General features: G+C 40.0%; 1 protein-coding gene across 2 annotated transcripts; it reads right to left on the bottom strand.

The window, feature by feature from the left end:
* Nucleotides 1-5,258: 5,258 nt before the first annotated feature.
* Nucleotides 5,259-24,825, bottom strand: LOC145777704 (uncharacterized). Of its 2 annotated transcripts, none has more exons than XM_082589140.1 (16): nt 24,778-24,825; nt 21,683-21,844; nt 20,474-20,987; nt 19,305-20,040; nt 18,566-18,757; nt 18,119-18,223; nt 17,241-17,435; nt 16,543-16,651; nt 15,639-15,685; nt 15,024-15,214; nt 14,441-14,561; nt 14,228-14,315; nt 13,468-13,642; nt 11,027-12,559; nt 6,169-6,361; nt 5,259-5,319 (listed from the first exon to the last, which is right to left on the bottom strand). In XM_082589140.1, exons 1-14 carry the CDS (start codon nt 24,809-24,811, stop codon nt 12,106-12,108), a joined length of 3,123 nt encoding a protein of 1,040 aa, XP_082445266.1. In that variant the 5' UTR covers nt 24,812-24,825; the 3' UTR covers nt 5,259-5,319; nt 6,169-6,361; nt 11,027-12,105. The 2 variants fall into 2 exon arrangements, with proteins under 2 accessions (XP_082445266.1, XP_082445267.1); XM_082589141.1 differs by having other exon boundaries at nt 14,231-14,315.
* Nucleotides 24,826-26,541: the final 1,716 nt, after the last annotated feature.

Raw genomic sequence — 26,541 nt, 5'->3', positions numbered from 1 at the left:
TTAAGATAGAAAGGGAAGTGAAAGAAAATGTTACAAAAAAAAACAACAACAGCCCACAATATTAGGCTATAGCGTTTGCTGATTTTTTCAAGAATCGTATAAATAAACATTTGCTATGAAAATAGGCCATGGTGCGTTATCAAGAGTGCTGATGGTCGCATAGGCGTAGCCAGGGGGGGGCGAAAGGGGCCATGGCCCCCCCCCAAATTTTCGAAGTTTGGATTCCGAAGTTGAGCCCTTTGTTGAAAATATAATCAAATTTGTAGAAATTTATAACGTTTTCCAAAACATCTGGCTATTAACACCCCAAAGACTTGTTTTAGACACACAGAAAGACACCAATAAATTTTGCAAATCGTAAATCGCGCAAAATTTACTGGATTTACGTTTCTTTTAACTAATTTGTGGAAGCAATTTCAGAATGGCTTACTCTGTTAGGTTTTTCTGTAGCTGAGTTTTTGGTGTTCTCTAATTTTAGCCGCAGATGTTGCCCGTTCGTGTGTAAGAGCTACCTTTAATAAGTTAATAGCTGTTTATCTGCTAATAAATTTCATACAAATATTACCCTAAAAGTGTTTCCAGAAAGCGCTATAATCCAATATTCAAGTGTAATTTTGCAAAAATTTTCCGGGGGTGCATGCCCCCGGACCCCCCTAGAAAACGCGTGCCTTCGGCACGCTTTAACCCCCACCAGTTTCATTGCTTCCCCTTGCTCAAGCCACCAGGATACGCTACTGCACATCAGGTGCACATACGTGCATGCGCCACTGCACATAAATCAAACACTTTGTCGTTCTTTTCAATTCATCAAATATTTGGCCCCCCCCAAATTTTTTTCCTGGCTACGCCACTGGATGGTCGTAAGGGGAACACATCTTGATGCGTTTACTGTAGCTCATTTAGCAAAGGAGAGCAATCCAGGCAAATAAAACCCCACGGAGAAATCCTACCACGGGCAACGCTACGATGTCAAACTGAAAATAACAAACTAATAGTCTTCTTCTTTCGTGTGAGTGGTTGGTTTTTTGGACTACATTTCATTGGGGTCAAACGTCCGGGCATTCTTCGAGCAGCCACTTGATTGTAAAGTCCTCCAGTGTTAACAGGCCAACTGCCCTTGGAGGAGTAAACGTCGGGCAGTGGTAGAGAATGTAATCTGTTGTCTGTTCCTCAGCACCACAGTTGCATGCCGCAGATGTTGATAGGCTCCATTTGTGCATCAAGGAAGCGAAGCGCCCAACACCCGTGCGGAAGCGATTCAACCGTATGCTACCCACAGCAGGCAGGCAGTGGCGCCGCCAGACCTTCAACATTGGGGGGGCAAAATATTGACAGTGCAAGTGACAGACAGTAGCAGTGACAGTGCAAACAATGTAAAAAATTTTGAAAGGGGGGATGTTGACAGCCGGCGGGCGAAGTCCGATGGCGTGTTTGCCGAAGGCGACACTTAGTGGCGGGGGGTCTGGGGGGCCTCCCCCAGAAAATTTTGAAAAATTACTTTCAGTTTGGTGCATTTTGAGAGCATTTTCAACAAAATTGTGGGTATATGAATATTTCTGTAAAATGGTGCTGTCCGGTGGCATAGCAAAAGGATAAGATCATGTTTTCTTCGGCATTTTTCGGAAATAAAGCTAAGTCTCTATGTTTTCTTGTTGCTAATTCCAGACTGAGACATTTAAATGTTTGGTATTGGCAAAACTCGCTCTTTTAATGCAGTTTCGTTTAAAATTAGGCAAACTTTGTTTTTGAGACATAGGTTGATTGCTTTTTTTTGCGAGATTATTACACTTTTATTATTTATCAATTTTCTCCTTGGTTGATTCAAAAAAACGATCTTATTCAGGTAAGTCACTAGCTTTTATGCTCTGAAGTCAACCCAAAGTTTAGAAAATGTAACGTCATAGAGGTCATACATCTTGATGAGTGTCAAACAAAAAGCTTTGAGACAATGAAGTTACTTTAGGCTATTTCTGATATATTCAAGTTTTGTATAACGAATAGCTGTTTAGATGTTAATCTAGATCGAACAAGCGATCTCAGTTCAGTTGTTTTTTTATTTCTGACCATCATATCAAAACAATACACATCAACATAGCAAAGGTCAAGAAAAAGGTAGAAGCGACAAAACGCGAACGTTAAAACGTGCTTGTGATCGAAGTAAGTTATTGAGTTGAAAAAGTTGAGTTGAAAAAGTCCTTGCACAGTTTGACGAGAAATTACATCATAGGCTAAAACTTTTCTTGTAAACAATGTATTAACATCCGTAAATTCAATTTGAAAGGTTGAAACCCCAGAACCCCCCTCCCTTGGCTACGCCACTGGTGCAAGACAGTGGTATATTATTTAATTTCTCTTGTTTTCTACCAGGGCTGGAAAAACTGTTTAGCTTCCCGGGAATCTGTTTTTTAGAGAAAAAATTTCCCGCGGCTTACAATCACGATAATGAGAACCTTAACATTTTACTGATCTCCGGAGCTGACGTAAACCTTAAAAGTCATGTCGACATATTCTTGATGCCCCCCTTATCGAAAATTGTTCTTTGTAATACGGTACCGCTTTCTTCTTCTCTCGTATTGTCGCTATATGTTAAGGCATCCGTTGGTTAGCCACTGCCTGGTGTCGTCATCGATGGAAATTAGGCCTTCCATACCATGGGGTGGTCTATATAGCCGGCAATCCTTGATAATGTGGGCTGCCGTCTGCATTTCGCCACACTCACAAGCAGCACTCTCTGCCAAGCCCCAACGCAACATGTCTGCACCATAGCGTCCAACACCAGTGAGCAAACGGTTACGCCTTGATGAGGCAAGTCTAGAGAGGCCATGTCCCATCTGGTTTTCGGACGGGGATCTGAATACTTGGCGAAGTGGGGACGTGCTGCTTGACCATTGTTCACACCACGCCGCGTGGTACCACTGTTTGCTAGGGCTTCCACCAGAGGCTGCCAGAAGGTCTTGTGCAGCGCTTTGGTACCGCTTTGAAGGAGGATTACGACTATGAACAAAAGAATAAATTTTAAACTTCATTTTGAATTGAAAAGACATGACGTAATGTCCTCCAACCTTAGTTATATATTTTTTTATTACGTAACGTCTTGTAGAAATAAATTGAAAATCAGTATGACCACTCAAAATGAAAGCAATGGGACTACGAATCCTCACTAAACCAATCAATCAATGGTCCTGTTGCACTGAAGATGACAACCTTATATTTTACTGATCTCCGGAGCTGGCGTAAACCTTAAGGCATAGATCTGTTGACTCAATGCAAACCCTTTGAAGGTTGGGGGGGGGCTGTCAATTCAACTTTTTTGTATCAACAGTTGTATCTCTAAAACCACTGAGGCTGCGACTACGGGATTTCTTGACTTTTCCTAACTTTTATTCACCTCTATTGAGCTGAAATTTTGAGCGAATAAAGATTATAAATTGAAAGATATAAGGCATTTCTCAGCACATCCTCTGAAATATTTCATATTCTATTGTGAAACATTTTCCCACCAGCTGGATGAAAGTAATTAATTTGGTCCATGTCTCGTTAATCCTAACTGTTTCACATAAAAAAAAATTAATCACAACATTACTATGCACGTTCTTCATTACTCTACCAAAAAATAATGTGTAAACTCACGCTACAAATTACACTCATAAGTGACCTCAACATTTCAACGTATATGAGCAGTTCTAAAATTCACATAGTTTTAATTTTCGGATATGCTCAGCGTGAATAATTTTACAAAGTGAGTCCCAAATTTTGAAACCGTGCCAAAATAACAGAGATATCACTCCTAAACCATAAGAAGAATTGACAGCCCCCCCCCAAACTGAGCAAGACTCCAGGGGTCCGACCTTTTAAGGGTTAAAAGCCATGTCGACTTATTCTTGATGCCCCCCTTATCGAAAATTGTTCTTTGTAGTACCACTTTGAAGGAGGATTACGACTATGAACAAAAGAATAAATTTTAAACTTCATATTTGTATTGAAAATACATGACGTAATGTCTTCCAACCTTATCACATTTTTTTCATTACGTAATATTTACCACCACCAAACCACTTTTGACGATCGAATTTGTTAATTTATTATTCGGTAAAATGTTTAGATGATGTCACGTCATTACGCCGATTTGAGATATAATTTCATTCATGACGTCGTATGGATGAAAAACTTTTACAAGTTTTATACTCTGCTGAGATTAAAGAAGAAACATAAATGATAAATATTGGAGAAATTGAGTCTCCTTTACAACTTAAGAATCGAACAACTCAAAACTGCTAAAACAAACGTTTTATTTAAGTGAAAGAATCACTGCAGCAACCAATGCCAAAATGCACGCGGAAGAAGTCATGGGAGTGTGAGGTATCAAAAATTTAACAGGTTGTTATTTTTCTACATCAATGTGACGTTAGTTAAAAATTTAAAAAGTCTATATCTTTGCTTCTGTAGAAAATCTTTTTATCTACTGTACACTTTAGTCATCAAGGTTTTCCATACGTTTTTTTAAAGAGAGAGCTTTTACCCCCCCCCCCCCCCCCCCCCCCCCCCCCCTTGCAACTTGAGTTGACTTACTTGAGGTTGGGATCCAAATATTAAAAAAATAATATTAATATGTATTAAAAAAGAAAAAAAAATTAAAAAGATGATGCCCAAAACATTGGGGGGGCAGCTGCCCCGCCTGCCCCCCCCCTGCCGGCGCCACTGCAGGCAGGTCGTCTGAGCTGCCTGGGTTAAACTAGTTATGAACTAACTCATGTCAAGCTCGTGATTTGTCAAACTGTGTCATCGTAATGTTTCTGCAGGTTGATGGAGGAGCCTGAAGTGCGGTTGTTTCTATGTATTTTGCTTATGCTGTGTTTTCCTGACGCAAGCATGCTTTTTGCATTGCAAAAATTAGACAGTTTATTATTGTTTGTTTGTTTGTTTGTTTGTGTGTATTTTAAAGGTATGTTTACCGATGCCTGGCATCTGTTAACTTAGGCTACATTAAGAACAAGGGGAGCCGCTGACTCGAATACTGATATAGTCTTTCGCTGCTTCCTGTCTGTTGTGGAATTTAGTTTTCAAGGTGCTCTTTTTTCTCGCACTGATTATTTTAAGTTTGTACCGTATCATTTTCACAACAGACAAATAAAAAATTTTTGTCTCTTTCTCTTCTATTAGCCTATCAAAACTGATCAAAGGGAAAGAAATCAAGGAAGACCAGAAGAAACATTCATGCGAAGGGTTCGATCTCTCACCAGCAAGCACAACCTGAAAGATCTGCGACATTTGCCTGAAAATCGCCAATTATGGGAACTTTTTATTGACGCTACTTTGCACCTGTAGCGCCAGAGAGCTCTGTCGTCTCTGACGTCACACGTACACGTCACTAGAATCTTCCAGAAGACTCCGCCTTGAGCGCATAACTGCACGTCTCGGGAATTCAATTCAGCAATCGGGAATTCAACTTCTGTAATCAACGTCACTATGCCGAACTCCTACCTTGGTTCATCGTTATGTAGAATTGCAGTCGTGTTGCGTTGTGTGATCATATGTAAAACTCGCAATCTCACACTAGTACCTTCTTAAAGAAGTTAAGCTCATGATTTTAAATCAATCAGTCGTTTGCTATGTGAAATTTAGTCTTTTGTAGAGTTCTACAACATGTAAAAATCAGAGTGTGTTAAGTTTTTGCTATGTGAAAATCAATAGTTTGTTGAGTTTTTGTTCAATATGAAAAGTCGGTTCTTTCAATATGGAAATCAGTTGAATGCAATATCAAAAGTCAGAACTTAAAACCAGTATCAAGAAATCAGTCTTGGTAATTCTAAAGCAATATCTCAGTTTCGTTGTTGCTACCGTTTTCTATTTTTGGCACTGCCAGGATGACGTTTGGATCAGTTTATTGTTAATGTAGCAGCGACGACATTTCGTATCCAGTTGTTTGGTGGTGGAGCTTTAATATTCCGGTGTTTTCCTTTACTTTCTGTGTTGCTGGATCGAAGATTAAAAACTATAAACAATTACGTTGTGAGCAAGCATTGATCTTCTGAGTTGAGTTAGTAAGCAATACAGCAGCGTAATCGACCTCGTGTCCTATCATTCCTTGCCGACTTTGCCCAGGAATGTTGCCATCCCACTGATGGCTGTGTATGGGTGGACATGCTGAAAGCAGCGTCCGCTACACACCCAACTGGTGTGAAATAAATTATTATTGATATTATATGTCATTCAGCAAGAAGGATTAGTTTGAAAAAATGAGAAATGCCGTAACTTGAATATCTCCAAGGGAAGGTTGAAAATTGCTGTGGTCTGTGAATGTGGCAAGAGAGACAAACCTAATCATCGGTTTATCAATTTAAAGCAAACAGTTAGAAACACACTAGGCTATTAGGGAAAAACAATTAGGAACAAACACTTAGGTCAAGCACTAAGACAAACAACCAGAAACAAACTATTAGGAGCCAACACTTTGCAAAAAACAGTTACGAACAAACGATTAAGTACAAACATTTAGGAAATACAAACATTTAGGAACAAACATTTACAAACATATCGTGAGCTACTGACAACAACGGAAAACCTCTGTCCTTCTGCCCCGAGCCAAGGTACCTTGGGGTGACACTAGACAGATCGCTCACATACCGCCACCATTTGGTGTCACTGCGCAAGAAACTGACATCCCGCGCTGCATTACTGAAGCGCTTGGCAGGCTCTAGCTGGGGGGCAAGGGCTGACACTTTGCGAATAGCAGTCTTAGCCCTTGTCTACTCTTCAGCAGAGTACTGTGCACCTGTCTGGTGCCGCAGTGCTCACTGCCACAACATCGACACTGCCATAAACAGCGCCCTGCGCACAGTGACCGGATGCCTGCGTCCCACACCATTGGACAATCTCCCCATTCTCGCTGGCATCCAACCTGCTGAGCTTCGTCGCGAAGAAGCCACTCTGTCCCTCGGTCGACGGGCACTGGAGCCTAATCATCTTCTCCACCACAAGATCTCTGCTTTCCCAAACGGGCACCCCCGCCGACTGAAATCAAGACACCCATTCGTGCCAGCCGCTCGGCTTCTGATCAACGAAGCTGATGAACAAGACATCTCTGCGGCTACTTGGGCGGACCATAAATGGAATTCTGAATGGAGGTCAAGCACCACCAGACTCCATTCATTCATCGCCGACACACGCCCAATCGGCCTGACACTACAGAGACAGGCGTGGGTGCGCCTCAACCGTCTCCGTACGGGCGTCGGGCTTTTCCGCTCAACCATGCACCAATGGGGAATTAGTCCAGTCGTTGAAGCGAAAAAAAGGGTCGAACCTTGACTTAATTGGTGTAAAGCTGAAACTTTGCACATTGCTTCTGTTGATTATGTACATTGACCAAAAAAAAATCCCCGTGAAAATCTTTTGGTGAAAAAAAGTTATCCGCTTTTTTTGAAAATCCGCCAATTTTTTTCTCAAACTGGCGGATAAACAAACTTTTCAAACAAAAATTTAAAAACAAAAAAAATTTTCTACAAAAGGTTTTCCAAAAGGTTTTTTCTAGTAGGCCTATTTAGGCTATCATCAAGAATAATATATTAAAAATCTAGGAGAATCAGAGCACCGGAAAGTTGTCATTTTCAAGATGGCCGACAAAACAGTGTAATGACAATAATTCACTTAATATTCATGCTAGAGCTTTAATTCTGGCGTCTATCCCTCAGCTTAAGGTGGTAAAGAATTCATTAAAACAATTGAAAATGAAATTAACTCATTAGTTTAATGGAAAGACTTATATGAAACAAAACCAATAACGTGAAACATTGGCTGTACAGGAATGGCAGACCACTTATTAAGTTATTTACATTCAGTTGAATACTGAAAAGTTTGGGTGTTCATTAGGACAATTATCGCTTCTAGTACTAGTTGCAACGTTCATCTGATGAAATTGAAAGTAAAAGCTACAACAAACAGGATGGTTTATTGCTTTACTGACGTTTTGCGCACCATGAGAACGCGCATCCTCAGAGCGAATAACATTCAAAATAAAACTTCACAAGGTTATATACTGTAGTGCGGTTGAAGGCAAGAAAAAATAACAGATAACTTAAAATTGAACAACTGGCCAATGATGTGTGAGCGGTTACTTTCCACGTTAAATTACGTAAAAACCTCCATCAATTAGTCCTGGTCATCATCTTCATCCAGTAATGACTGATTGTACGTATTGTTACAGGCATCAAGTTGCACTGTCCACATGATGCGGTACAGGGTAGATTATTCTGCCTACAGCTCCACCTGGCAGTGCTACAGCCAGTTGTACAGTTGCTGTAGGTTCTATAAGAGGGAATCTGGGTCAGCATCCATGTCCGACTCTGTTGTCACAAACTGACTGCCTTCCAGTTTCCAACCCCACCCGTAAGTTTCCATATCACCTCCTGTCCTAGCCAGACCATTATTTGGTAGTAAACCCTTAGACAGTGAAATTTTGTCGATGACTCAGTAGGTGGTAGGCGTTCTGGGCGTTCTGGTAGGCGTCACAAATGATTGGGAAGAGACTACTTTTTTATTAGTAATCTGTAGCAATGACGAGAGGGAATCCGTCCGCGTGCCCCCAAAAATCACAACCATTGCTTGACAATCTTTGTTCACAATGGATGCTGCTGTCTGCTTTGGAAGAAGGAAGTAATTGGCACAGTCTTTCAGAGTAGCAGCACCCTTTACCAGCTTGTGAAAGACAAATTGCTTATCAACACCAAAGATTCTTGATGCTGTGTCACATCCAGTGTAGGCATGTAGAAAAAGTAATTGGGAACATAATTCTTCACCCATCACCATTTTCAGTTCGTTTATTTGATACACTTTGTCAGCATTTTCCTTGTCGGAACGGAAATATAGATCTTTGTTTGCTTGTTGCGCATAATGAAGAAGCAGGACCAACAGATCTGTGTCTTCTTCAATCAACGTTGTCGAGTATGACATTACATTAACAACAGTAGCCTTCACAATCGGAACATCAGCATCCCCTGGGACATTGATCACTTTGCAGCCTTTTGACTACCCCGAAGTGTTTTACTGATCAAGTCGATCATTTTTCGTTTGTTTATGCCTACATTAACGTCATTCTCGGCCACAACACCATTCACAATATTCCTCAGGGTTTGATCCTGAGAAAAAGGTACATAACCAGCCAGTGATGTATTCTGCGCTTCAGGATGCCTTCTGCGCTTCAGGATGTCTTCTGCGTCTTCAGGACCGAGATTGAGTGTCGGTTGCGTAGCGAAGTGGTGAGAACGTCTGCGCGACGTTCGAAAGGATGTGGGTTCGACACCGCTCCAGAGCACGCGACTGTGTCTAGACACAGACACTTAATGGCAACCCAAAATAAGGAGAGAAGCTGACTCGAAGACTAAGCCTATATGTCACTTCGCTGCCTCCTGTCGTCTGTTGTAGGCTATCACATCTGTGATCGCAGTGTCATTGTATGTTATGTATCGCCTTGGGCGCAAATGAAACACGATTATTATTATTATTTAGGAGTGCGTCTGTGCTTGGATAGTGATCATTAACAGTTGGAACACCATTATTGATGAGCCTTGCCGCAGTTTTAACTATTTCTCTCTTTTGTGACTTTTCATCATCCTCATGTCTTGTTTTTAGGTAATGAGATCGGAGGATTTCGGATGTCTTCTCTCTCATAGTGACAATGCAATGAAGGCCCTGACCTTCAGCTATATAAATAGATTCACCACACTGTTTCTATAATTGGGTCTTCAGATATTTTGATCCTTAAGGAAGGCAATCATCATTTGCTAAAAACTCCTTCATTTTAGATCTGAGGTCTGATATCGTTAACTGTTCTTCATCATTCCGTTCAAGATGGGAACACATCTTTAGAAATGCCTGGTCCTGTTCCTCATCCTTAGGTCGCCCAGATTTTAGACGTTTTGCCTCAGGTACTCTGCCGCATTGCAAGGGTACGTTAAATCCACATATAAAATTAACACTACAAGAATGATGGTATAAACAGTCTGCAGCATGCAAATCGCTACCGTAATATTCAATACGACCTTTCATGGCGCATGACCAATTGTCAGAACGTCTCTCACAACACTCTAATATAGTCCTTGCAAAAACATCTGTTTTAACAAAACTAAAGCCAGGTCTGTCCGTGAGAACTCCAGTCCCACAAAACAAACAATGAGTCTTACTGTGGAAATTGCCATCAAAAATTCGAACACTTTGTTTCCCCGTGAGGCAGGACCCACTTTCCTCTCTGTTCGTCTTAAGCTGCAGTGTATATCGATTGGGTTGGTATAACGTTTACGACAGTCTATGTGTACTTTTCGACCAGCTGTCGCAACAGTATTGTCCCCTCTATTAGTACTAGCAGCATTAATTCTATCAGCACCTTTTTGACGCAGTATAGCCTACTGGAGGCTCCAGAAGCTTGAATTTCCTTGTCACAGACGGTAATTTCTTTGCAGGCATTTTTTCTGAACTCTTTTTCCGTGTATCCGTAAACTTCCTCCGGCAATCACGGTGGACCAAAACTTTGCCAGTGTGAAATAATTGCAGTATAAAATTTACTTTTAAATGAGCACCAACACTAACTATAATTTCATAAAAATTGAATAATTCAGTAATTGTATATCCGCCATTTTGAAAAAAATGGCGGAATTTCGAAAATAGCGGATAACTTTTTTTCACCAAAAAATTTTGACGGGGATTTTTTTTTGGTCATTGTACATAATGAACAGAACCAATGTGCAAAATTTCAGCTTTACACCAATTAAGTCAAGGTAAAACCCTTCAACGACTGGACTAAATGGCTTCTTCCTCCTCCTGTGAATGTGGTGCCGAGGAACAGACCGCAGACCACATCATCAATGACTGTCATCTTCAAGCCACCTAACGGAGTGGAAGGTCTGCGCGTCATGGATGATGAAACTAAAGACTGGCTGCTCTCTAGCAGCCTTCCAGTGTAGTCCGGGAACATCGTGAATCTGGGGTGGTAAAAGGATAGACCCTCGGCCCCAGAAGCTCAGACGACGACGACGACGATTTAGGAACAAACAGTTAGGAAAAAACAATTAGGAACAAACAATTAAAAAAAGAAAGTTAAAAACATCAGTTAGGAAACAAACCGTAATCAAGTCACCGTTGACAATATCATCACTTTATTGCGCGCCAAACTGTGTAGGCTACCTGTAGGCTACTTGGTCTGCTTGAATTGGATGCCCAAGTAGATCTAACACATTGGCTGCTCGACACCTTGCATGAGTAACTGCCATTGTCTTAAGAGTGATATGTAGGCTAAGTAAGAACTTCTCGACTGACCCTTCGATTGGTAAAGAAAGATTCGCAGCCTTTGAAAAAAATCGACATGGCATCAGCAGCATGCACGAAACAAAAAGAAAAGAAAATTTGAAATAAATAAATGGAAACATTAAACATATATTTTCATCAGCTCGCACTATTTTTAGCAGCTTAATAAGAATCTCAGTAGACCATCGGACAATCCCCCAGATATGGCTCAGAATGTAAAAATAGCAAGACCAAGCAAACAGGGTTTAACTCTCGGGGTGTGTGCGTGAACAAAGCATTTCAAAGACAACTCACTCTATTTAGCTCTATGCAGCAGATTCAATAATAATTTAAAAGTGCTAAAATAATGTCAAAAAGCGGAAACTTCATTCTGTTTTATCTTGGTGACCGGGTCTGCGTTAAAGATTCAAGGATGTGAAACTGCCAGAATTAAGGTCCTAAGGAGCCTTTTTATGTCCGAAAACAAAAATTTTCACAATAAATTAATTTAAAATGAAGGTAGGCCTAATTGAAGATAGATTGAAGGTGGAAAGGAGATGGGAATAAGAAATGGGGACGTCCAAAAGAACATGGAAAAAACAGGTGAAGAATGAGGCAGACAAAGTTGGACTGAAGGAAGAAGGTGAGATGGAGAATAGGAGTGAAGGCAATCGTTGCAAGAAAAGAATCGGTCACCCCCCGCGAATGGAGACAAAACCAAATTTGGATGGTGATGATGAGAATGAACATATACGTTATAGCCTAAGATTATTACTTCAAAGACAAAGATGAAAATACAGCAAAGACGATGAGAAAGAAACAACAAAAGGTATTTTATTTTGCGTTTTTACAACCAAACAAAACTTGAGCAGCAGGTGTAGCAGAAAGTTTCGCAGCGTCAGCTGAACGTATCGTTCCTTCTATATCCGTTTCTTCATTGCTGAGTGGCAGAGAAGGGCGACAGTCGCTTTGCTCTGGCTTTTCTGAGTCGCTATAGCATTCGACATCTTTGGAATGTTCAGACAAAGATGTTACATCCTTTCTAGGTCCCTTTGCAATGATATCCGCTGCAGTTTCTCTTTGATAAATTATTGTTTGACGCAAACTCTGATCGAGGTTTATCGTGACTTCCCTCAGTAACTTCACTTTTGCTTTATCGAAGATCTTCTTTGAAGACTTCAGTTCTTGCAAAAAGTTTTTGAAGATTTCCTGATTGAAGTCCAAAGACAACAAAGAATCATTGTCGTCTTCTGGTCGAAGAGCTTTCAATTCCGGCAAGACAAATTTTCTGTAATACAAAAAGTTATAGTTTAGCCAAAAAATGGAAAATCGCTTGCTCAGTTAAATTCCACCTTGTTGCGGATTAAGTCACATAGGCTATCACAAAGTATAGACAAGTGTTTGTGCCTCGTTGCGTTAAGATAGGTTATAGGTTAACCATGGCCACCTAAAGACACGGCCTGATTTGTCACATTTTGCAGAAATTTCCAGGTTTTTCTAACTTTGGGTGAACGTTTAAATAAATTTTTCTAAAAATTAGATTTTTACACTTTTATTACTCTTTTCCCCAGATGACACAATAGGTTTTAACATCTTCACATGTTGAAAAACAAAGAAAATTAGATTTCGAAGATTTTAGTCAGACTGTTAATTTTTCAATAACAGTCTGATTTAGCGTTTTTCAACTTACTTTTTCTATTTGCTATTGCTTCCCCAAGGCAACAAAAAAGTTTTATGTCATTAGGAAACCGCAAAAAATAAGAGCATCTTTAAAAATGTTAGTCAAGCACTAACAGTAGCTGTAATCAAAATCTGCAAAATGTGACAAATCAGGCCGCATCTCCAGGTGGCCATGGGTTAAGTAACTTTAAGTTTTGTCACATGTTCAATTGTTCAACCAATGGTTTCGTGGTTTAATGAGCAACAATTTGACAAATAGAACAAAGTGGTTGGAAATGTAAATGCCTGGATTGCCCTCATGATTCTTGCAATATCTTCGCAAACCGTAGATGCTTCGAAATGAAAACTGGATTCCTTACCTTTTCCACCTGGCTCAACCTAACCTTTTAATGGCCGAAAACTAAGAACACTGGAACAATTTTCTTGGGGTTATTCTACTATTTTAATTGATGAATTTTGCCTTTATTTTTTATGTTTAAATCAATAAATTTCAATCTAATACTTAATCGAACTTACATATAAATATCCACCAGCGTTGCCGTATCTTCGATGCTTTCATGAGTATTTTCTTTCTTGTGTCTGTGGTCAGAGTCTTCAATGACTTGAAGCAAGTAGCTCATCCGATATGGCCACTGGTCAGTCAATACGACCCACAGCACCAAATCGTGTGCGAAGGACTTTGTCGTTGCAACTGCATACAAAACAATACAAACAATATTATACAACCCTAAAAAGGGGAATTTCCCCAAAGCAGGTCATGTTAATTCAATGCAATCAATGAGCGACAAACCTGGAGACTTGGCGAGTGACGTAGGCAGTTAAGAGGATAATTGGGCCAGTACCAATGAGATCATCGGCCCCCAAAGGAAGACACTTTTTAAAAAAATGCACAACATCAACAGACTATGAGGTGGTTCTTCAAATTCTCTGGCTCCTTGAAGGCGACAACCTCTAACTTTATTACTCAATCAAGAAACAACCGTTGTGCTACATTGAGATTCACCATCATTCGCACTTTCAACACCACTCAAAAGCATGTGGATGATACGCCTTTGGTTAACAGGCATGTGGCGCCACTTTGACTATAGCCCTTGATTTCTTTCATGGTTATGAGTGTGGACGTCGCCATAATTATGCCCATGTCCATGATTACAAACAGTAAGCTGCTCTAGAGAGAAATGCCTACTGCCCTTTTTAGGGCCATGGATTGCTGAACTGAATGCATGTGGTCTCAATGTGATTATATTGGAGCTGGAGCAGACTAGTTTAAACGCACCACCTTCAGCCTCAAAGCATTGCGTATTACTAGATCCCATGATACTTTCTTCTCTTGCGTTTCTTTGCAGAAAATCTCGACTTTTTCTCTGAAAATACAAAAATTGGTTTAAAAAACTGAAACGCTGAAAAAAAGGTTAAGTGACCACAAGATGAACGGGAAGTCTATTCATGATGTCATCACAGACAAATTAAGTAATAACAGAATAATTACTTGTTTCTCGTAAAAATACAAGATCCATGACGTCAGAGATATGACGTTGAATATCCTCTTGATGTTGCGGGGATTTCCCTCCAGGTGACGCTGCACCATGTCGTCATAATACAAAAATTGTCTGAAATAAATTAAACTGTCACAACAAGTAAGTAACAATGTATTAAACAATGTAGTCATCAATGTACTGTATTGAACTATGAAAAAATAAACTACTAGGCTACTCTAAGGCAGGAGGAACATAAACCAGAGATGTAGCCACGGGAAGGCAATCGCTCCCTCAAAATTTTACCTTGCTACCCCCAAAAAAGTTTAATACTATTGTATTACAACGTTTCAATGGCACTATAAGTCATGTTAAATGACGTTTGCCTTCCAACAGGTTCATATTGTCAAAATAGATTTAAATTTATTTTGGTTGAATAATTGCAACAAATAAACCTGCCAATTTTGTAATACAAAAATATGTTAATACTACCTATTTATTTTATAAACGGTTAACTTCAAAACTAATCCTTTTTTTATTATTTAGAAGTGTGGAGAAAATGATCACAAGTTTTAGTATTGTTATGAATTCTTTCACCTGCATTCGAAAATAAACTGTTTATTGCTGATGACATCACAAGAAATTTCAGATGACGTGAGATCAGTTAATGACGAAACATCAGAAGACGATCTTCCCCGATTGGCCAAACTGTTCTGAATACGAGTGCTTCTAGCACTTCCGCGAGTTAGCGCCTTTCCATCTACGTCCGTTAGAGGCTTACCATTCACCTGCGGTACATTGACATGTAAAGGTCTCATTTCCTTCAAACAAAATATTTAATGTCGTTAACGACATTAAAGCTTTGTTTGCTGGCTACAGGCGAGAGTTGGCTATTCACAAGGAACGTGCTGCCCAGTTGTGAGTGGATGGACTCAGGCAGCAAATTAGTCGTTTTGTTACATAGATACAACGTTTGCAGGAAATATTTTTAAACTTTAAGCAAAGAAGGAATGGTGTTGACCACTTATAATAGGCTTATATGCTCCGTCACGAAGTGGTTATGGCTTCAGCACAAAGCAAGCGCAATTAAATACACAATTAGGCTAGCAGCGTTCAACAGCGACTGCTTTATGACGTCCCCTGGAACACGTGGATTAATTATTTTTTAAGGCACAAAGTTACCGATGAAAAGCACAGATTTTAATTTCTTACCCACGACTGTGGCACTTTGGCAGGCACTGCTTCAGGCTTCGGGTTTCCTAAGAAAAGATGAAATAACTTTTTTGCCTTCCTTTTATTCCTAGTGTTTCAAGGTATTGGTTTTTGATTCTGTCGTTAACAGACTAACAAAACTTAGACACAAGGTATGACTGTGTTTCTTGGCAAATAAACAAATGGACGAATTAACTCATAAAAGGCTACCACCGCATTGGGCAAGAAGTGGCGTAGCGGGAGTGGCACCTCACACCACCGGCCAGGGTTCGATACTGAGTGATGTCACAGGAAGTCTCACTAAACTGTAGGATGTTGGGACTTCTGGCTTCTTTCTTCGTTCTGGAGCCGAGGTTTTGTCTAACATAACTCATAAAAGGCTACAATTGCATTGGGCAGGTAGTGGCGCAGCGGTTAGTGGAGTGGCACCTCATTCTACCGGCCAGGGTTCGATACTTGATGCTGTCATAGGAAGTCTAACTTAACTCGTAAAAGGCTATAATCGCATTGGACAAGGAGTGGCGTAGCGCAGGTTCGATACTTGGTGCTGACACGGGAAGTCTAACTTAACTCATAAAAGGCTACAATCGCATTGGACAAGGAGTGGCGTAGCGGTTAGTGGAGTGGCACCTCACTTCACTGGCCCGGGTTCGATACTGAGTGATGTCACATGAAGTCTAACTTAAAAAATGTGTTTTCTTGTCGTGTTTCGAGGAGTGTTCTTTGCACAACAAAAAAGTACTTTACAGTACATCTCGAGTAGGCCTACGATTGAGTAAAACCTAGTGTTGAAAGGTAAAAACGAAACGTTGTGCTAGTCGGCTATTCGAACCCACAGCCTTGGAACCGCTGAAAAGAAACAATATTTTAAAACAGTGAAAAAGACAAACAACGAGCCAATTACCATCAATGACGTCGCCTTTCTCTGCATATACTCGTATTTTCTTTGTGTTTGTTTTATCAGCTGACGAAATGAGGCCAGCAATGTAGTGTTTCTTCATTGTATGATTCACCTGTTGAAATGGCACAATTTGAAAACTACTCACTAGCGTTACCATGCGGTGGGAAGTATTCATGAGGCAAGAGAACAGTTTTTTGTCAACATATCTTTCAATTATGTACATTGTGCCGTATATATGCTAAAAAGTTCAGGGCGTCATAGTAAGTGTCTGCTTCATCATATTTTCTCCATATGCATAATTTATAACATGGATGTAACGAAATTTAATAATCGGCTTGGTTATTTAAATTCGTTGGTAATTATTTTTTCTCTTTGTGTGAGGCCGTTTTTAAGCGTCTGCATCGTCAAAACTGAGACAGAGAGACTTTCATTTTGATTTTACGTGAACAAGTAAGAATGATGATACTAACGAAAGATATAAATTACTTGTAGGGAAATGTCAGGAAACATCAAAAACGGTTTCTTTGCAAGGACGAGCGATCTGGAAAATTACTTGATGGTTGGTTCTATCCCAAACAGCAAAATCCATCATTTTTACATCGATTCAACGTCTACAGACGTTGAATTAATGTAAAAATGATGGATTTTGCTGTCTGGGATACTTCTGTCAAGTTAAGGAGATTTAAAGTTAAAAATCCAACCTCGGGTAAACAGAATGGTAGGTTGATTATTTTCTTTAAGTATTCGTGCCCGTTAACATGATTCTTCACTAGAGTTGCTCCTATTGTTTCTTCGATGCACTTCACAGCAATTCGAGAATCCACAGCGATGAGGCAAACAAATGGAGATGAAGGGTCGCTCAGAAGTATACTGACAGCTTCTAATACTGACTTTATCTGCAAACCAATAATCAAAGAGATTTATGAAAAAAAATTCTGTATAGTTTCCGAAGAGAGTTTGTTTTATTGTACCAAAGACAGGCAAAACGTTCGACTTCAAAACTATTTGTAAATGTGTAAAATATATTGTTATGATGCTCAACCCTATTGCATTGTTGTATCTTGCCTGTTATACAAAAATGTTTTTAAAAGTGGCGTAGTTTCTTCAACAGTGATTATCTGGTGATTATTGTTGTTGTCGTGGTTGAAAACTTAAACGCCCTTTCAAGAGTCATGCAAGTTACTTACTACTCGGCCACACAGCCGGCATGTTTCGTTACCTGTAGGCTCAACTGTATTAAGCTGTTTTAACAATTAACGTAAAAAAATGGTTTAAATTAAATGATTAATTGTCAAAAGAGGCTACTGGTTCAAATTCATTGCAGTTTAATTGCTTTGCATTGTTACTAGCCTACTTTACATATTAATATTATACACCATGTCAATTCCTTCCTGAATTTCGCAATAAACTGTCGCAACATCAACTGAAACGAGTAGCGCCTATTGAACTTAGGCTATGATTGAAAACAACGAAATCGTTAATGACTATGTTGAAAAATGTATTTTCTGAGCCTAAAAATGGTGAAATGTCAATAAATTACTTTTCACCATATAACAAATGGCTTTCAAAGGTAGCTTACGTTTTCTAAGGCGACTCTATCGAGGTCATCGATTGAAATAATAACTTTGTATTTTTTGTTGTGAGAGAATTCAGCGCATTTCAGTAGTTTTGTGGTGCACTTTACCTGCAATATTGAAGAATAATGAATGGTTTGAATGTGCTGATGTTTCACAAACTGATCTACGACAGCGGTTTTTAACCTTTTGCCTTGTCGACCCCAACTTGAAATTACCAATCACTTCTAGCACCCATCCTAGGATTGGCTGAAAAGTAATAGTCGCCTACAGTTCGAAATTTTTGTTGAACCTGGTAAAAACAACTTTGCTGCTTACGTCATATTATAACAAACCTTGATAATTCAGCATCCTCGCATCGCCTCGGCACAGATCTCGCACCCCTCAGTGGTGCGTGCACCCCTAGTTAAAAAATCCTGATCTAAGATCTTTTAATAACAAATTTCTTTTACCTCTGTTTTGACTTTGTCCATAAAACCAAGCTGAGCAGCCATGTTGCCTTTGGTGCCATCTAGCGCCGAATGTATACGGCTCCTTTGCGAGTGCAGCATAGCCCAGGCAAAGTTGAGCATTACGAAGGAGGCCGCCCCAATGGCTGGCATCCAAGATACGGCTTGTACAAGCACTGGGACTGCCCTGCCAGTCTGGAATGAAAACAAACCACAATTGCTCAGTTGGGAATTTATCCAACCAAAAAGCAACTCAGCAAACCCAGAAAGCAAAATATGTCATTTTTACATTTTATATATAGAAATGACGGATTTGTTTTCTGAAAAATTTAATAAAAATACCAGGCTATTACAGCAATAGCTTATTTTTTTTAGCTGAAAAATATGAAGAGAAGATCAAACAAAAGCAAAAGAAACTCCTCCAAAATTGAGATTATGATAAAACAATGAACAGGTAGTTAACTTACAAACGTTGTTTAGAGCGCGCCACAGTATTTACAAACAGAATCAGAGGCTTTCAAATGCGAATGGTTAAACTACAAGTCTAAATTACAATTCTAACCTAGAAGCAAAACGGCCAAGATTGAACTTCCCAAAAAGTTTTCTAAGTTCCAAGACATCAATTCTAAAAATTAAATCAAATGGAAAGCACTTGTTGATCAATAAGAGGTTGGCAGTTTTAAATTAATTACAAGTAAAAATTTCAAAAATTATAAAAAGAAGTAATAAGAATACTCTGTACCCGAAATACATCTAAATTCAAAGCTTCAGCCAGGGAATAGGTTATCACAGGCAGGGTGATGATCGCGCATATGATCAGAAACCACCAAAGCAGATTCGGAAAATTACACGTTGTTTTCGGGTGTTTCATGGCATGATAGAAAAAGCTGTGTCGAGTGTTTCCGTACTGATCTTTGCACGCGTCGTATGACGTCACGCCAGATGACGTCCGTGGTATGTCACCTCCAATCAAACGCTCTTCATCTTTTATATTTCGCTTATCATATAAATTATTTTTGAGTTTTGGTTGATCTGAAATACTCGGGGAGTCAAAAGAGACTTCTAGTCCCTTCAATTCGAGAACTTGATGAGCTCTTTGAGCTTCTCTGTAGTTTGAATAGTCAATCACCCACCAGCTCTTGTAACTATTACTTTCAGATTTTTGCTTTGACTTTGAATTTTTCCAGTCTTCGAGTGTCTTACAATACCTAACGACGCCAAATTCCATCATGGAATCTTTAACGTTAGAAATATCCTTTGAACAATTTGGAAACTTCACAAATATTGTTGTTTTCGTGGAATTGACGTCATCAGTGATGACGTCGCGGGATATTGCGTCAACTTTCAACATACGAAAGACACGTGACGCAACACTTCCAAATTCTTCTTCAATCGCGTTCGACAGGTTGGTAACAATTCCAGCCCATAAGGTGTCGCTACCAGCGTATTCCCAAGCGTTGAAATTGACAAAAATGTATCTGGAAAATAACAATTAACAATAAAATACATATAGATGCAGTAGAGTTTGTAAATGTCTTTGAAATCTAAGCTGGGAACAATGCTCTTCCTATTTTATTTTCCTCTTTTCATTTCGAGATTGTTGGAATGAAAATTGTTCAAGCCCAGCGACTTTTTAACACACACACACACACACACGAAACTCCAAACTTTTACAATTTGCCGTCACATCTCTCCAGAATCATAAGTAAAGTAACTTAGAAAAGATTGGAATTACGAAAAGCACTTCGTGGTTTACACTTCAGAGATGAAGGTGAGTGTTGCCAGCTGCACGCAAAAACGAAGGTCTCGAAACAATAGAATAAGATCAGTAGAGGACATTAAGAATTTTGAAAAGCAACAAATGTGATCCAATTAGAAAAGACATTCGTTGAGAAAGATGAATGTGATTACCTTGTACTGAAACCTTCTTCGGTATTATTCTGAACATCCATTTTTAATTTGACGTCATTGTCGCTTGCTTGCTTCATGATTGAACTTTCAGGTGTTTTGATTGGTAGTTTGGTGAACGCCACGTACGAAATCAGGCGAAAATTTGCGAAGAATTGCGAAGACCACCAGTCATTGTTACCGCATACAACAATGCAGACGAATATGAGACAGAAGAGTAAAATAGCTAGAGCAGCAAATCTTGAGAAATCAAACCAAAAGTGTGCAGCGGATGATATTTTTTGCTGTTCAGTGACATCAAATGACGTTTCGTTGCGTATGATGAGGTCATTTTGAAATCTTGATGACGAAACAAACATGTGAGGTGACACTGCCCACAGTGACGCAATAATGATGGTTGCACTGATGCTGAGAAACACGAACAATCTAAACGTGCATCTCATCGGCCAATACTCGCATCGGTCGGAAGGTGGAAATTCCTCGATTTCTGCTTGTTTTTGTCTTCTTTCAAGGAGATCTAACAATGTAATAACGAGTAAGTTGCCTGCTGGGATGTGTCACCGAGTTGTCACGCGGCACTGCTATTGGAATTGCTTTGGAATGCCCCTATGCTGGGTATGGTAAATTACGGGACACGAAGCAATCATCTCGCGCAGTAAGGTGAATCCTCAATCTGACTTACATGTCTTTTGCTTACCACTACTTGGAAGCTATTGTCACTCGCCACAATGTTGGGAGTGACAAGGTGTTGCGAGTGTGTCACATTTAAACTGATTGTCCTGTTTTGGTGTCATGCAATTTATAACGTCCGCGTTTTGTCGGCTGCGTAGCTGAGTGGTGAGAACGTCTGCGCGACGTTCAAAAGGACGTGGGTTCGACACCGCTCCAGAGCACGTGGCAGTGTCTCGGCGAAAGACACTTTATGGCAAGCCAAAATAAAGGAAGCAGCTGACTAAAAGACTATATGTAACTTCGCTGCTTCCTGTCGTCTGTTGTATCGCAGTGTATGTTATTGCAATGGGTGCAAATAAAAGCAGGATTATTATTATTTTTATGCCAAATATTTCTATTTCTAGACCTCTATTATGTTTGGCATATACTGTTTTTGGTAAAAACAAACCGAATTGAATATAGTCCAATAATGATTTTGTAGTACTGAACACAAACAACCTATATCGTGACGACATCATTACATTATGACGCTTCACTTACTTCTGACGTGTTTAAGCAGGAAGGACTTCCCACTCCCCCACCTCGCGAACACCCCGATGGTGATGGGAGTGCTGACGTGATCGATCTTCTCAGACAAGGCTTCTGCGTAGATTGAGTGTCCGAGATGATCGACTCCGCTATCATTATCGTTTAGAATGTTGCCTGAACGAAACAAAACACAATTTATGATCAATTGAGATTCCAACAGAACAGCGAGCTTATGCAGTCTAATCATACAAAGTATGAAGTGTGTAACCTTCACAAAGCAACGCTGTTACATTAATCGTACCCTATCCTACTCTGACCAATGATCAACTAAGGTGTCTTTTTACAACGTTTCAACGTTTACCGACGTTAAAATACGTAAAAATAACACGTTTTTAGCTGGAGAAGATCAATACACCAAAGACATTTGCTAAACAAGAATTCAGTATCTACACTTTGAACTCTTTATTTTTTAATTAGAAGAAGTTTTGCGTAATGCCTGTTCAGTTGTTCTACAATAAGTGATATCCGTTGGCTTGTTTTGGTTTTTGAATCTTTATCCTCGGACTGACAAAGCCTTGATAGGTTATTCCTAGCAGTTTCGCATAGGCTACTTGTACAGGCTTTTGACGAAGGGCCGGTTACCGAGATTGGTGGAGTGAAGTTTTCCTACTGTTGAAGTGTTGTTGTCGTGGAATTATTCCATTCACTACGTGCAGCTGAATGGAAAGCCGTCCTGCAATGCGTTGCTCAAGCGCACACTCCGAGAGTCGAACCAGCGCCGCGTGATCTTGAGACCGGCACGTTACCACCATGGGCGCCGATCGCTCTGTAAAATTGGTGGGGACATTTACTAGGAAAGGTAGGAAGGGGCGACGAGCGAAGCGTGCTAGAAAAATTGGGGGTCTGTTCTGACAAACAAACAAATACAGTAAGTACAAGTCTAATGCGATGTAGCCTATACTGTATTCAGGGGTGGCCAACTTCTCGTCGAATGGGATCGACTAAAAAAATTCTTATTTACTAGCGATCGACCGGTCGGTGATGAAGTCACTGAGCAATTTTTGTGACACCATAAGATGTGTGGGAAGAAAGTGTGTTGTATAAGTGTGTATGAGTATGACTGACAGGTATTCTGTTTTCATACTTAAAAAAAAAAACTGATCGAATTTTGTCTGAGTTGATCGACAATATTTCTCACTTTGCTTGAAAAATGTGCTTTTTAGGAATCTTGTAACTTCAACACAAAACCCGACGCGATCGACCAATTGAGACTTGGCGATCGACCGATCGATTGCGATTGACGTGTTGGCCACACCTGCTGTATTTGGTTGGTTGGTTTTGAATCTTTATCCTCGAACTGACAAAGCCTTGATTGGTTATTCCTGGTACTGTAGTTTCGCATACTTGTAGAGGCTCTTGACACAGGCCAGTTACCGAGATTGGCAGAGTGAAGTTTTCCGATTGTTGAAGTGTTGTTGCCGAGGAATTATTCCATTCACTAGGTGCCGCGGAATGGAGAGCAGTCATGAAAATGCGTTGCTCAAGCGCACACCCCGAGAGTCGAACTTGAGCAGGGCGCGTAACAACTGAGTTCGTCGGCCGGACAAATACAGTATATTTTAATTGTCAGTGTCAGCATTGGGCAGCAGACGTCCAAACACTCCTCAACGAGTCTCCGGCGAATTAAAAACGAAGTCCTCAGAGAGACCATGGATGTTGATCGAATTGAAAACTGTGTTGTGCACATGGCAGACCATTGCATGATTTAGCCGTTTCTGTGTGATGGTAGATCGTAACCAAGTTTTGACACGTCGCAAAGTTGAAAATGACCGTTCAGTTGAACACGAGCTGGCTGGTGAAATGAGCAAAAGTCGCACAACAAGTTCCATTTGCGGAAACATTTGTCGAACGGCGGATGAAAGAACTCAGGATAATCGTCTACCATATGTGATCGTAGCTTTCCACTAAAGGGAGATTTTTGTAGAATTCAGAAATATTGTAGTGCTCAAGATTGGTTGAATTGAAATAGTCAGTAAGATTTTGCTGCGCACTGTGAATGACTGCAAAATACTCTAACCGATATTTCGTCTCAGGTGTTTGAAGTTGAGGAGGTTGACCATGTCCATGCTGGAGAAGATTTGGGATCTTTTTGGGACGTGACAGGTTCAATAACCCAAGCCTTTCAGCATTTACAAAGACACGATGAAATTCTTCTTCACTGCGTAGATGGTGGAGTTTAGCACTACAAAGTGCAGCACCTTTAAGCATGCCAGCCACAATCACCGTGCAACCTTGCAAGTCTTTGTTAAAACGTTCCAGACACTGCCGCTAATAACCTAATCACACTCGACCCACGAGAAAAAGATTTCAAAAGCCAACTAGTAGCTGTTGCTACATTTAAATAAAATTGACTCACGGCTACTTCCAATACTGACTTATAATTATCAATCACTGCTTTTACAGAAGCTGCACGTGTGAGCCATCTTGTTGGGACTAATTGGTTTCAGTTTTGATGCCGCCTGAGGCAAAGACTCTTCAGAATAAAGATTCCAGTAGGCTACAGATGCTTGAATTTCAAAGAAACCATTACGTTATAAAAAAATAATTTAAAAAGATGGTGGGGACATGTAAAAAGATGGTGGGGACATGTCCCCACTGTCCTATAGGGATCGGCGCCCATGGTTACCACTGAGCCAAATACGAGACCGGTCAATTGACCGGTATGGTAGTTTTATTGAAATGTTGTTGCCGGAGAATTAATCCATCGACTAGCTGCCGCTGAATGGAGAGCAGTCGTGAAATGCAGTCAAGCGCACACCCTGGGAGTAGCACCAGCGCCGCGTGATCTTGAGTCAAGCGCTTGATGACTAAACTAAAGTCATTTTCAAGTGTGTCGTTCTTTGGACGGAACTTCTCAAGCAGCCTAGGATTTTTGAATGGATCAACCAGAGTGTATTTGCAGGGATTGTACAGTATTTGCCACTGTATATCGTCGTATATCAATTTAGCAGGCAAAACAAATAAGAATATTTATACCCTCGTCGTTGTACATTTCTAACTAGCAAGCAAATGAGAAAGAATACAATCTCTTCCTAAACCCCTCTCACCTTTTGGCTGGACTTTTGTTTCTATTTGCGTCATGGCTATTTTCGTTTCCATATCAAGGTGCGAAACAGATTTCTTCAACCTACAGTGAATATTCTGCTTCAGCAACGATGTAAGGTCGTTGAAGCTTTGGTTCTAGACAAGGATTACAAAAATAGTTTAAGTACGTCTTTCATACATGTTTTCAACGTTGCTGGTTGCTGATGTTGTATAACTATCATTGCTGAATCCAACAAAAGTGCATCGGCCTGTGCGGCACATACCTGGCTGTACCAAATACGTCACAACTTAATCTTATGGCTTAAAGGGGTTCAATTTTGACTTTGCTTAAACCTTCAACTAAATCTTACATTCTTAGACCAGCAGATCTCCATTGGTTGTATTGGTATGCTCTCTATTTGCAATTTCAACTAAAAAGCACCATTGATGCACTTTTGGAGAGCAGTTCCTTGTATTATAAGCGACCTGACTGTTACTCTCTCCCAGACAGCAAAGATTCGAAATCAATGTAAAAATGACAAAATAAAAATTCACCCTAAGTATTGTTTTTGAAACAAAGAAGTTACACCTCAATACAAAGTAAGAACCTATCAGCTCACTCAAAAGTTTAATATTTTGTTCAATTTGATCACATTTGTAAAGGCGCACGGCTGAAAAACCCTGGCATAGAAATTTGAAAAATTATTGATTCTTTGGCATTTGCACTTCGGGTATGCAAATACAAACTCTCCACATGTGCTCAAAATGACATCAAATATTCTTGCTGTACAACTACTAGAGTTTTATAGTCACAGGGCTCATTTTTAATTTCTATAACAGGTTTACGATGTCATCACATTATTACTCGACTTATCCTCACTGAGTTGTGCAAGAACGAACACAATCGGTACCGTTTTGGCCCAACCTAGAATCGATCCCAGACCTGACAGGACTAGAGCCTAAGGCGGAACCCCTTGGCCACTGATCTGGATACTCTGCTTAGTTACTGGTGCTTGTTCTGTCAAGGAATGGCTATGACTGCGGAATAATTGAAAAGTGAAGGCGCCTCACTTGCAAACACTCGAAAGTTTTTTTCAAGAACAGCAATCATGGCAGTTTGTCTCTATTGTGACAACATAAGTATAATGTATTATAGATGCAACCATAATGCAACACAACAGACCGTTTGTTAAAAGCAAAGGACTTTACAGTTATCACGTTTACCTAGCTGTGAATTTAATACAAAGTTAATGTCAGCTTTTCTTGTGGTATCGTTACTAACAAACAAATTAAATGAAAGGGAAATAAAGTGAAAGTTGTTGAGCTTTCAATTTCTTTACTCGCCACAACACGCTTTACTTCTAACTTGGAAAAAATCTAACAACACCAAAGCTGCGACTTCCGTGTTCTTCAGCGCTGCATTGTGAAAACAGAAACGTTACGAGATCTTACATTCTTACTCTGATCTTCCGATATTTTAGCTGAATTTGTTCTATGCATTTTCTGTTTGCTTCTACAACATTTGAACGTAATCGCTTCTAAACTGAGCGTTGATTTTGTACTTAATCGCAATCTTGTGAAACTACTTTGGAATGCGTTTTCGATCGTGCTACCTACGTCTATACCAGGGCTTCTCAAACTATGGGTCACGTAATGACATTTTGGGGTCGTAATGAAATAGTTTAATTTAGTCTAGTGCCGGTAGGTTGTAGTCTTGCCATGATATCAATTGACCGCAACAGTCGGTGTGAAATGTCGAACGATAAAATATAACCAATCGTAACAAT

Source organism: Aplidium turbinatum, chromosome 9 (genome assembly GCF_918807975.1).
Source record: "Aplidium turbinatum chromosome 9, kaAplTurb1.1, whole genome shotgun sequence".
In the NCBI taxonomy this organism is placed as follows: domain Eukaryota; kingdom Metazoa; phylum Chordata; class Ascidiacea; order Aplousobranchia; family Polyclinidae; genus Aplidium; species Aplidium turbinatum.
Note: the sequence above shows the minus strand (reverse complement) of the source record. Positions and strands in the feature narration are given on the sequence as shown.